Consider the following 12,284-nt stretch of genomic DNA (forward strand, 5'->3'; position numbering starts at 1 on the left):
TTACTGTCATCAGCATGCATCCGAAACACTGAGGAGCCGTCATGCAGGATGCGAAGGATCCAGCACAGACCCTGGCATAGGGGAGATGCTGTTCCAGACTGAGGGAGGCCCACAGAGAGCAGTCTGGCAAGGGCCCCAGAACCAGCCCCACAGACCAATGATGACCAAAGGCTTTAAATCCCACTTTCCCCAAGGGACCCACTTTCTGAGTAATTCATTCCTAGAAATGTAAATCTGACTAATGCAACTCCAAGACACCAGGGTAAAAAATTATCTTTATTGGCACAACGCAGCAGAAATCTTTAGGAAGCTAGACAATTTGTTACCGAATCTCAACAGGGGTCAGGACTCAGCAAAGGAGCTCTTGCTCTGCGTGCAGAAGGTCCTGAGTTCAGTCCTTTGCAGCACCTCTAGGGAGGGCTGGGAAAGACCCCCCCCAACCTGAAAGCCCAGAGCTGCTGCCAGTCTGTGTTCACCCACCTGACAGAAATGGACCAAAACCACTGACTTGGTGTAAGGCCAACTCACGTGACCAAAGGGGGGAGGGAATGGCAGGACACACAAGTGTTTGGGCCCACAAGACCACAGCTGGGTCAGAACCCTCTTCGCTCAGCCCCCCCAACCCTCTTCTGACTGAGCAGCAACTCTTGTAACGCTGCTTCTCATTCATACCTGAGCCATTAGGAATAGGATTCCAGTTCTAAACCAAACACCATCCTAAAGGGAACTGCTTTCAAGCTGCCACTTGTGAAAATTAGGCAGACCTGCCCAGGTGGCCTTCAGGATTCTACAGGTATAGAAGAAGCACCCAGTAGGAAGATGCAACTCTGATGGTTTACAGTGCAGATACTGTGAGTTTCACCCTGCCAAGGCTGGCCTTAGGGCAATTTGACAAAACTGGACCCTGCAGCCTGGAGGGCCCCCTGCACTGCGCCAGGGAATCAAGTGCCCCCATCTGCAGCCAGCACTTTGCTCTGTAGCTGACACTGGCATGGAATCTTCCATGACAAGGCGTTATGAAGATAGCACAGCAAGCAGAGCATTGCCCTGGGATGGCCCTTCCTTCTGTGGGTCTGATTGGCTTGAAATCCCCCAGGTGGCGATGCTGCTGTTGGATTCCTTGCCACTGCCGCTCATCCTGGTGGTGGTGGGGAGCTGCGGAAGTAGGAAACCCACAAAAATGTTTTGCTTTGGCCCCACAGCTCCTAAGGCCAATCCTGCACACTGCAACGGGTGATTTTAGCCAACTGGTAACTGAGAAGATGAGATGCAGCAAAAGCCTCAAGGGCCAGTCTTCTCCCAAACCTAGAAGCAAAAGACAAGCAATAGATGCGAGTGTGGGAGGTCGATTGTTACAAGGGGTGAGGGAAGATCAGTCAGCTGCTGTTGTCCTCCTCCAGTCTTCTTGCATCCCTCCGAAGTTTACATCCTCCAGGCAAAGAAAGATGAATCAGTTACAGGACAAAAGTGCTTCCCAGAGGAGATCAGTTTAACTGATGAGTGCTGCAGACAGAGGAGAGAGAGAAGAAGTTGTGATTAGGGAGGGTGGAGAATGCAGAAGGGTCCTGCTGTCCAAGCTCAGGGGGCGACACCTGGAGAGGGAATGAAAATAGCTCGATGAAAGTGTCAACCCTGTCAGGGCAGTAGGGAAGGGTAACCCTTGCTTTCCCGGTAGCAGAGTGGCATGGGAGCGTAGGGAGATAGCACTGGAAGCAGACGGTCCCGAACAGAGCCAAAGAAGCAGACACAGGCCTGTTTGTTGCAGAAGCAGGTACTGTATTGGTAAAGGAACAGGCAGAAGAGTAGTCAGTCAGGCGGTCCAGGAGTCAGGGATACAGAGAGGCACAGTCACGATAAGGCAGTCCAAGTCATAGAACAAACCAGCAGTGCCACATGCAGAAACTCCACCACAACAATCCACATTTGGTGTCTGCTCTTGCCCCCATATATACCGGGCCCAGCCAATCAGAACAGGGCGACCTCATCCTCACAAGACAGTCTTGTGCCCCTTTCTGATTGGCTGTCCAGTGGTGCATTGCAGGACTCCACCATAGCCTACGTGTGTGACTCTGCACACATCGCCCCAGGTCACATGGCTCCCACCTAACACAGCTGCATCTGATTGCTAATCACATACATATAAAGTGCTGCTGTTCCTTTGTTTGCATTTCATACCAGGCCTGGACATCAAGGCCCCTCCTGCCACATCCTGGTTTACAACAATTCAGGGCCTGGGATGCCAAAGGCCTGACAAACCCAATGTGAGGTGGTGGTGAAGAAGGCCAATTCCATGCTTGGGATAATTATAAAAGCTATTGGGAATAAAACAGCTAAAATTATGATGCCATTATACAAATCGATGCAAGGCCACACCTGGAGTACTGCAACCTGTTCTGGTTGCCACATCTCAAAAAAGATATAGTGGAAATGGAAAAAGTGCAGAAGAGAGCAAACAAAACGATGACTGGGCTGGGGCACCTTCCCTATGAGGAAAGGCTACAGCATTTGGGGCTCTTATAAGAACATAAGAACAGCCCCGCTGGATCAGGCCAAAGGCCCATCTAGTCCAGCTTCCTGTATCTCACAGCGGCCCACCAAATGCCCCAGGGAGCACACCACATAACAAGAGACCTCATCCTGGTGCCCTCCCTTGCATCTGGCATTCTGACATAGCCCATTTCTAAAATCAGGAGGTTGCGCATACACATCATGGCTTGTAACCCGTAATGGATTTTTCCTCCAGAAACTTGTCCAATCCCCTTTTAAAGGCGTCCAGGCCAGACGCCATCACCACATCCTGTGGCAAGGAGTTCCACAGACCAACAACACGCTGAGTAAAGAAATATTTTCTTTTGTCTGTAGAAAAAAGGTGCCTGAGGGAGGACATGATTGAGACATACAAAATTATGCAGGGGATGGATACAGTGAATTGAGGGATGTTCTTGTCCCTTTCACACAACACCAGAGCCAGGCGACATCCACTAAATTGAGTGTTGGGAGAACAGACAAAAGAAAATATTTCTTTACCCAACAAGTAATTAGTCTGTGGAACTCCTTACCACAGGATGTGGTGATGGCACCTGAAGGCCTAGATGCCTTTCAAAGGGGATTGGATAGACTGATGGAGGAAAGGCCAATCACAGGTTACAAGTCATGGTGACTGTATGCAACTTCTGGGTTTTAGGGGTATCCCATCTCAGAATGCCAGATGCCAGGGAGTGGCACCAGGATGAAGGCTTTTGTTGTCTTGGTTGCTCCCCGAGGCATCTGGTGGGCCACTGTGAGATACAGTAAGATGGACTAGATGGGCCTTTGGCCTGATCCAGCAGGGTTCTTCCTATGGGTTGGGCCCACTGGTGGGTCCCAACAGACAGATTGGAAACCACTACATTAGCCTATAGGTGAAGTTTTGACTTTTTGCCCCAGTGTACGTCAGGGTCTTGAAAGGTGCAAAAAGACAAAATAAATAATTGCAAATATATCTGCAAGCAGGAGAAATGATGAGCCTCTCCTTTTATCTGCCCCCGCTAAGCACGTCTGCCTTAAGCTCTCAGAGGCATCATCATCATCAGTATTCATATACCACTTTTCAACAAAAAGTTCACAAAGCAGTTTACAGAGAAAATCAAACAACTGAGGGCTCCCTGTCCCAAAAGGGCTCACAGTCTAAAAGGATGCAAAAGAACACCAGCAGGCAGCCACTAGAAAAGACAGTGCTGGGGTGAGGAGGGCCAGTTACTCTCCCCCTGCTGAATAAAAGAGGAGTACCCACTTGAAAAAGTGCCTCTTACCCAGTGAGCAGGCAGAAGTGCTCTTAGTGACAACAGGACCCAGGAAGCAAGATTGGAGCAGGGCACCCAGGCAGCCAGCACCTGCCCTCTCTGCTCTACAGAGCCTCTGGCAGGAAAGGAGGAGGGGGCAATCCAGGGCCCTCCAAGTAGCTGGGACCGGGAAATGGGAGGGGGTGAAATAGAGCAGAAATGGGGAAGAACAGAGGAAAAAGTTACCTGCAGGTGGAGGGATGGCAGTCCCTGAAAAAGAGAGAAAAGAGTCCAATTGAGTGAGGAGCCCCCCAAGCCAGCCCAACCCTCTGCCCCCCCCCCAACTGCCAGATCAAAATGTCCTAATTGGGAAAAGTAGGAACTGTTGTGTATAAAATAAACTCCATGGGAGGGGAGGCGATTTGGACATAAAAGTATATTCATTCTGGGGAGGCATGAATAGTCCTCTTCAAAGAGGCTTCTTTTCTTGGTTCTAGTAGGGGCCATGGGGTCAATTGCAATCCCAATCCTATCCCCCCTCCGAATAGGGGCATTTTTGTGAGGTTGTCTTAATAATGGTAGTTTCAGCCACCTGCTCACCTGGTTTTAACTCTGTTGTAAATGAAACTTGAATTAAGAGCACAGGTTGGACAAGTGATTGGACTTTAGGACTCTGACCGGCTCTGGGCCTGGAGTGGAGCTGAGACTGACTCTCAAGGCAGGAGCTTAGAAATAGGCTAGGCTTTGGGAAGGGGAAATTGGCAGGAAGCTGCCCCTCATTGTGCCTCATCTTCTGAGAACCACAATGGAGACAGTCCCTTAAGTGCACCAGGAATGTCATTTCTTGGGCAGGAAGAGACATCAGAGGGGCAACAAGGAAGTAAATGGGAGGGTGGCCAGGCAGGGGAGAGGAAGAAAGCCATAGGGGTCTGGGCTGGGCTGGGGCACCTTCCTTATGAGGAAAGGCTACGGCGTTTGGACCTCTACGGCCTAGAAAAGAGGCGCCTGAGGGGGGACATGATTGAGACATACAAAATCATGCAGGGGATGGACAGAGTGGATAGAGAGATGCTCTTTACACTCTCACATAACACCAGAACCAGGGGACATCCACTAAAATTGAGTGTTGGGAGAGTTAGAACAGACAAGAGAAAATATTTCTTTACACAGCGTGTGGTTGGTCTGTGGAACTCCTTGCCACAGGATGTGGTGATGGCATCTGGCCTGGACGCCTTTAAAAGGGAATTGGACAAGTTTCTGGAGGAAAAATCCATTACGGGTTACAAGCCATGATGTGTATGCGCAACCTCCTGATTTTAGAAACGGGCTATGTCAGAATGGCAATGCAAGGGAGGGCACCAGGATGAGGTCTCTTGTTGTCTGGTGAGCTCCCTGGGGCATTTGGCGGGCCGCTGTGAGATACAGGAAGCTGGGCTGGATGGGCCTATGGCCTGATCCAGTGGGGCTGTTCTTATGTTCTTATGGGTCAGTGTGGCGTAAGAACATAAGAACCTCACTGAATCAGGCCAGTTTCCTGTGTCTCACAGTGGCCCACCGGATCCCTCAGGGAGCACACAAGACAACAAGAGATCTGCATCCTGATGCCCTCCCTTGTATCTAGCATTCTGAGGTAGCCTACTTTAAAAATCAGGAGCTTGCACATACCCATCATGGCTTGTAACCTGTGAAGGACCTTGCCTCCATCAATCTGTCCAATTCCCTTTTAAAGGCATCTAGGCCTGGTGCCATCACCACATCCCGTGGCAAGGAGTTCCACAGACTAACTACATGGTGAGTAAAGAAATATTCTCTTTTGTCTGTCCTAACTCTCCCAACACTCAATTTTAGTGGATGTCCCCTGGTTCTGGTGGAGCACAAGAGGGAAAAGAGCACCCCCTATCCACTTTATCCATCCCCTGCATAATTTTGTATGTCTCAATTATGTATCCCCTCAGGTGCCTTGGGCCTCAGGCCTAATAAAGACTCTTCTGGTCTGCTACATTTTCTTCTTGGCTTGGTCCAGTGATGTCCATGCCCCCTCCCCACAATGTTTGGTCACTACTGAAGACTGAGTCACAGGCAGGGTGGTCCTCTTGAGGGTGGGAGAGAGCACAGAGGCCTCCAAAGCTTCTGACTGGGGAGAGAAGGGGTGCTCCCAGTGAGGTCAGCCTCCCACCCCCCAGTACACCCCCCCTTGGAGCGGCCATCACCTTTCTTCTTCATCAGGTACAGAACCAGTCCGGGCACCACAAAGACCAGGCCCAAAAGGAGCCCCACAACCCCTGTCCACATCTTGCTCCGGGCAGAGTCTGACTGTGGCTCTGTGGAAAGAAGGAGCCTTGATTCAAAAGGGGGCAGGTCTGGAGCCATCCTACTCCCCCCCCCCCCCGCTCAGAGCACCCTTGTCCAAGCGATGCCCCCTTGGGCCAGGATCTGTCTCAAAGGTAGGGGAATGTGCAATGTGCAACTGCAGTGCTTGGATTTCCTACCCCACTGGACGCTGGTGGGGGCCGGGAGGCTGGTGTGCTCCACCAGGCAGGTGTAGATGTCTCCATGTTCCGGCTGTGCTTCCAGCATCACCTGGATGCGGAAGGTCCAGTCCCCATTCCGGATCAGCTCTGTGGACACCACTCTGCTCTCATCCTCCTCCTGCCCGTTCCGCAGCCAAGTGATGTTAATCTTTGCAGGGAAGAAGCCGGCCACGGTGCAAACCAGCAGGGTGTGGTGGGAGGGGGGGTCTGTGTCTGTGGGGGTGATCTTCAGCTGGGGCTTCACTGGGGGGAGAGACAGAGAAGGAGAGAGGGGGTCAGAGCCTGGAGGGTTCAACTGGAGAGCCTACTGAAAACTTGTGTGAAAACATTTGATGATATCCCTGCCTTAAGGCTGGGATAGAGAAGCTCACTTTCCCTTTCATAGAACCTGCACATACCTCACATCTTTTGGAGAGAGTGTTTAGTAAAGTCAATTATTAAAAATTACGCAGGATGTTCTCAAAGCCACGTAGGTGCCAGATGAAGAATTTATAAATGGTACGAAAAATGTATAGAAGATCTTCTCTCCAATTCTAGTTGTCTTGTTGTCTTGCCACGTACTGTTGTTTATTCTTGACCCACTACTCCTGGCTAGATGTTTTCTCTTGTTTAGATTTTGAGGTCTTTACAGGTTGGCCTGTTCAAGGTCATGATTATCACTTTGATAATCACGAACAGGAGCCTGTCAAGCTCTGACGGGTGAGCAAAGGAACTCAATGTGGTTCTTCTACCAACTCAATAGCAGAACCTGTGGGCCAGGAAGTCATGTAACCCCCCACCCCATGCTTTTATTTACACCCCACAATGAGCACAGAGGCGGGATCCCTCCCAGTTCAATAGGTAAGGATTGTCCTTCCACTTGCCACAAAAGTTGAGCATTGGGAGAGTTAGGACAGACAAAATAAAATATCTGTTTACTCAGCACGTGGTTGTTCTGTGGAACTCCTTGCCACAGGATGTGGTGATGGCATCTGGCCTAGATGGCTTTAAAAGGGGATTGGACATGTTTCTGGAGGAAAAATCCATTACGGGGTACCAGCCATGATGTGTATGTTCCACCTCCTGATTTCAGAAATGGGCTATGTCAGAATGCCAGATGCAAGGGAGGGCACCAGGATGAGGTCTCTTGTTATCTGGTGTGCTCCCTGGGGCATTTGGTAGGGCTCCTGTGAGATACATGAAGCTGGACTAGATGGGCCTGTGGCCTGATCCAGTGGGGCTGTTCTAATCTTCTTATTGTCTGCAGGTTGTGCACACCGCATAGCCCCGACTTCTTTGGATTTCAATTTTTAGATCCTGATATTTACTGACTTTTTCACGCTCTTTTTCATCAATCCTGCTATCGCCAGGTATTGCTGTTAATCATGGTCACTTTATTTTCTTCTATTACTGTGATGTCTGATGTACTGAGCACCAAAACCTTATCAGTTTATATTCAAAAATCCCACAAGATCTTCACTATCTCATTTGCTATCACTTTTCCTGGTTTCTGCTCCCACCACTTACACAGATCAACACACATTTTGCTTCCTTAAATGTTACACCAATTCCTGGGTATATCTGGGGTGCTGATTCCAAATATGGCATCCGTTTTGCCCTATCACGTCTAGTTTTGGAGACACAGCATAGCCTCTTTAGTGAATGGTTCAAGCAGCTTCCTCATGAGGAAGCCTACACCATGGATTCCTCATGAGGAAGCTGCTTGTTGTTGTTGGCAACCTTCAGTCTCGAAAGACTCTGGTATTGTGCTCTGAAAGGTGGTTCTGGCACAGCGTCTAGTGTGGCTGAAAAGGCCGATTCGGGAGTGACAATCCCTTCCACACCGGGAGCAAGTGCAGTCTGTCCCTGGTCTGTCTCCCTGGCTGTGGGCCTTCCTTCTTTGCCTCTTTGCCTCAGACTGTTGGCCAAAAATAATAATAATAGCAGCAGCTACCTATCCTAGGCCCTTGCAAAGGACTCAACAGGTGGATATATACAAATCCAGTGAAATACAGCATGACTGTGAAAATTGAATAATAATTACTTATAAATTGATTATTAAGTTAATGTAGCTATAACTTTGATTATTTGTAATAATTATCAAAGATTTGATTATTTATAATAATTCAGATTATTCTTATTCTTGTTCTGCTCTTCAACGGGAGTTGCAAAGCGGTTGACATGGTCAAGTCAGCGGAAGGATTCCTCTGCTGGTGCGCCCCCCGCGCCCATCCTCCGGAGCCCGCTTCAGCCCCGGCAGGGGGTCCCCCCGCTGTGGGGCCTCGCCGCTTCCGGGCCGGGGGTTTGGGGAAGGGGCCCGTCCGCGTCCCGCCCCGCCCACTCACGCTTCCTGGCGGCGGCGAAGGGCTCGACGACGCCGTAGTTGTGCCGGCAGAACCTGTCCAGGGCGGCCCGCTCGTCCTCCAGCACCTCCGGCCGGCTGTTCCAGTAGCGCGCGTCGGGCTCGCCCAGCTCCGTGACGGCCTCGAAGGTCCCTCGGCGGCTGTCGAAGCGCGCGTACTCCTGCTGGAAGTAGAAGTACCTCTCCAGGTAGTAGGCGCCCGGGCCGGGCCCGTCGGGGAAGCGGCACTCGGCCTTCCCCTGGAACACGAAGTGCTCTGCGGGAGAGGGCGGAGAGCGGCTCAGTGGAAGCTGCGCGCAGGGCGGACTGCGGCTCCGGCTGCTGCTGGTCCTGGCCCTGCAGCCCGGCGGCGGCTCGGGAGAGGGCACAGCTGCCCGCCTCCGGGTCCTCCTCGAGCAGCACCGGGGCAGACCCCAGCGGGGAGCCGCCTCCGCCACCCTCCCGGCGCACCGAAGGGGAACCGGGCTGAAGCGCCAGCAGGGCGCCGGGGGACGCGGGCAGCTGGAACCAGAGAGCGGCCCTTGCCCCAGAGCCGTCGATGCCAAGCCCACAACTGCCCGGGGGGGCGGAGCAGCCACGCCTCCTGGGCACCCGCTGGCGCTGCACGTTGCTGGCATCAGGTGCCTCCCAAAGGGGCTGCGGCCCGGGAAAGCCGCTTCTGAAGCGAGCCGCGAGACTCTCGATTCTTTGGACACCAAGCAAGAGGTGCGGGAGGAGGAAAGTGGGGCGCCTGAAGTGGGGCAAGTGCAAAGGGAGGAAACCTGCGCCTCCCGAGGAAGGGGGGGACAGAGGGGGCACACACAGTGGGCACACGGTCCTCTCGGGGGCTGACCTGGCACCCATTCACTGAGGGGTGACTTAGACTCACCCCCTCCAAACCCTCATGCTGGAGCTGTTGAGTCTGTTGCATGTTTGAGCGGGGGGGGGGGGGAGATGCCTCCCTCCCTGGTCTGCCAACCCCAACAGAAACTCCCACCAGTGCCTCCCCATATTTGCTCACCTGGAGGCCTCCTGCTCTGCACCTCAGGGGGGAGCGCCCCCACCACCATCACCACCAGCAGGACCCCAATGCCCAAAGCAGGCCCCATCTTTCCTCAGCAGGGAGAAGCGCCCTCTTGTCCCCCCACAACTCCAGAGTGGGGCTTTCTCAGCCTGGCTCTGGGAATCAACTCCTGCCAGGGACCTGTCCCTAAGCAGTGCCAGGCATGAAGCCAATCAGCGCAGTAGCAGAGGCAGTGTCATCGGTTGCTGGGGAGGAAGGATGGGGAAACAGGCCCTTCAGGCAGATGTGCCCCAGCAGGCAGCCAGCCACCAGGAGGGAGAGAGGAGCTGCCTGGAGCTGCCAGGGGAGACCACAGAGCCCTGGGTCAGGCAGCAGTGACCTTATATTGCCGTTGTACAAATCGATGGTGAGGCCACACCTGGAGTATTGTGTCCAGTTCTGGTCGCCACATCTCAAAAAGGACATAGTGGAAATGGAAAAGGTGCAAAAGAGAGTGACTAAGATGATTATGGGGCTGGGGCACCTTCCTTATGAGGAAAGGCTACGGCGTTTGGGCCTCTTCAGCCTAGAAAAGAGACGCCTGAGGGGGGGCATGATTGAGACATACAAAATTATGCAGGGGATAGACAGAGTGGATAGGGAGATGCTCTTTACACTCTCACATAATACCAGAACCAGGGGACATCCACTAAAATTGAGTGTTGGGCGGGTTAGGACAGACAAAAGAAAATATTTCTTTACTCAGCGTGTGGTCGGTCTGTGGAACTCCTTGCCACAGGATGTGGTGACAGCATCTGGCCTGGACGCCTTTAAAAGGGGATTGGACAAGTTTCTGGAGGAAAAATCCATTACGGGGTACAAGCCATGATGTGTATGCGCAACCTCCTGATTTTAGAAATGGGTTATGTCAGAATGCCAGATGCAAGGGAGGGCACCAGGATGAGGTCTCTTGTTATCTGGTGTGCTCCCTGGGGCATTTGGTGGGCCGCTGTGAGATACAGGAAGGTGGACTAGATGGGCCTATGGCCTGATCCAGCGGGGCTGTTCTTATGTTCTTAACTACAATTCCCAGGAGGCCTTGCAGGTCTCTTGTTATCTGGTGTGCTCCCAGGGGCATTTGGTGGGCCGCTGTGAGATACAGGAAGCTGGACTAGATGGGCCTATGGCCTGATCCAGTGGGGCTGTTCTTATGTTCTTATGACCTGCAGATGGCTGTCATCCCCCCACCCCAGCAGAACCACAGAAAGACCGCATTGATGGAGAGGGGAGCGACCCTCAGCACCCATAGCCACAGGGGCCTGTGTCTGCCACACACGTGCACACATCTGAGTCCTGCACCCAGCACCCTTCGGCCTCTCTGGGACCACATTCTGCCACAACCTGCACCCCGTCATTGTCCCTGTCTCCTCCCCTCCCCCTCTCTGAGCATCTCCCCTCTCCTGCTTCTCTTAAAACAAGTCTTGCTGTTCTAAATGGAGATGGTTCCAGGAGGGGGACCCTGCTGAGCTGGGACCTGTCCCACCAGCTGACATCCAGTGACCAGGCCGGATCAGGGCAACCCACGATGGGCCCTCTTCTTTCCCCAGGGGAGCTTCCCTTCTCTGTTGCAGGACACAGCCTGGACTGCAAAGGGGAGAATGCCAGTCAGAGGCTGCAGCAGCTCCCCTGTGCTCCTTGGCTTGTGGACCAGCCAAACCCCCAGAGTACACTGCATCCAGATCTGGCAACCCTCCTGCAAGAAGCCCACTCCTCCTTCGTCTTTCACAGTTGCTCAGTGCAGACTGTCTCTCTGCACACCCTGGAATGGGAGCTAAGAACATAAGAACAGCCCCACTGGTTCAGGCCTTAGGCCCATCTAGTCCAGCTTCCTGTATCTCACAGCGGCCCACCAAATGCCCCAGGGAGCACACCAGATAACAAGAGACCTCATCCTGGTGCCCTCCCTTGCATCTGGCATTCTGACATAACCCATTTCTAAAACCAGGAGGTTGCGCATACGCATCATGGCTTGTGCCCCGTAATGGATTTTTCCTCCAGAAACTTGTCCAATCTCCTTTTAAAGGCGTCCAGGCCAGTCACCATCACCACATCCTGTGGCAAGGAGTTCCACAGACCAATCACACACTGAGTAAAGAAATATTTTCTTTTGTCTGTCCTAACTCTCCCAACATTGGGTCGACACTTTCATCGACCTGTCCACGAGCACCCCAAGATCTCTCTCCTGATCTGTCTCAAACAGCTCAGAACCCATTAGCCCAGTATTTCTCAAACTATGGGTCGGGACTATTTCAGGTGGGTCCCCATTCATTGCAATATTTTATTATATTAGACTTGATGCTACCAAGGTATGTGTCTACATTTGGGGAAATGTTACAGACCTGTACTTTTAACAAGGTAGTATGTATATTTTTAACGATGATCAATGAGACTTACTCCTGGGTAAGTTTTGTAGGATTGCAGCCTAGGATTGTTAAAAATTTTCCTGCTTGATGATGTCACTTCTGGTCATTACATCACTTCCAGTGGGTCCTGACAGATTTTCATTCTAAAAAGTGGGTCCCGGTGTTAAATGTGTGAGAACCACTGCATTAGCCTATATGTGATGTTTTGATTTTTTGCCCCGATGTGCATGACTTTACACTTACTTA

The 12,284-nt window shown here is 52.0% G+C and overlaps 2 protein-coding genes across 2 annotated transcripts in view; one reads left to right on the forward strand and one right to left on the reverse strand.

Moving 5' to 3' along the window:
• The window catches only part of LOC136639188 (zinc finger protein 721-like), a 117,059-nt gene that overhangs the window by 83,250 nt on the left and 21,525 nt on the right, over positions 1-12,284 (forward strand). The window lies entirely within an intron of this gene.
• LOC136640492 (H-2 class II histocompatibility antigen, E-S beta chain-like) lies at positions 1,490-9,807 on the reverse strand. Its single transcript, XM_066615661.1, has 6 exons — positions 9,634-9,807; positions 8,617-8,889; positions 6,251-6,535; positions 5,972-6,082; positions 4,008-4,031; positions 1,490-1,503 (listed from the first exon to the last, which is right to left on the reverse strand). Exons 1-6 carry the CDS (start codon positions 9,719-9,721, stop codon positions 1,490-1,492), a joined length of 795 nt encoding a protein of 264 aa, XP_066471758.1. The 5' UTR covers positions 9,722-9,807.

This window comes from Tiliqua scincoides, chromosome 2, assembly GCF_035046505.1.
Source record: "Tiliqua scincoides isolate rTilSci1 chromosome 2, rTilSci1.hap2, whole genome shotgun sequence".
Classification (NCBI taxonomy): Eukaryota; Metazoa; Chordata; class Lepidosauria; order Squamata; family Scincidae; genus Tiliqua; species Tiliqua scincoides.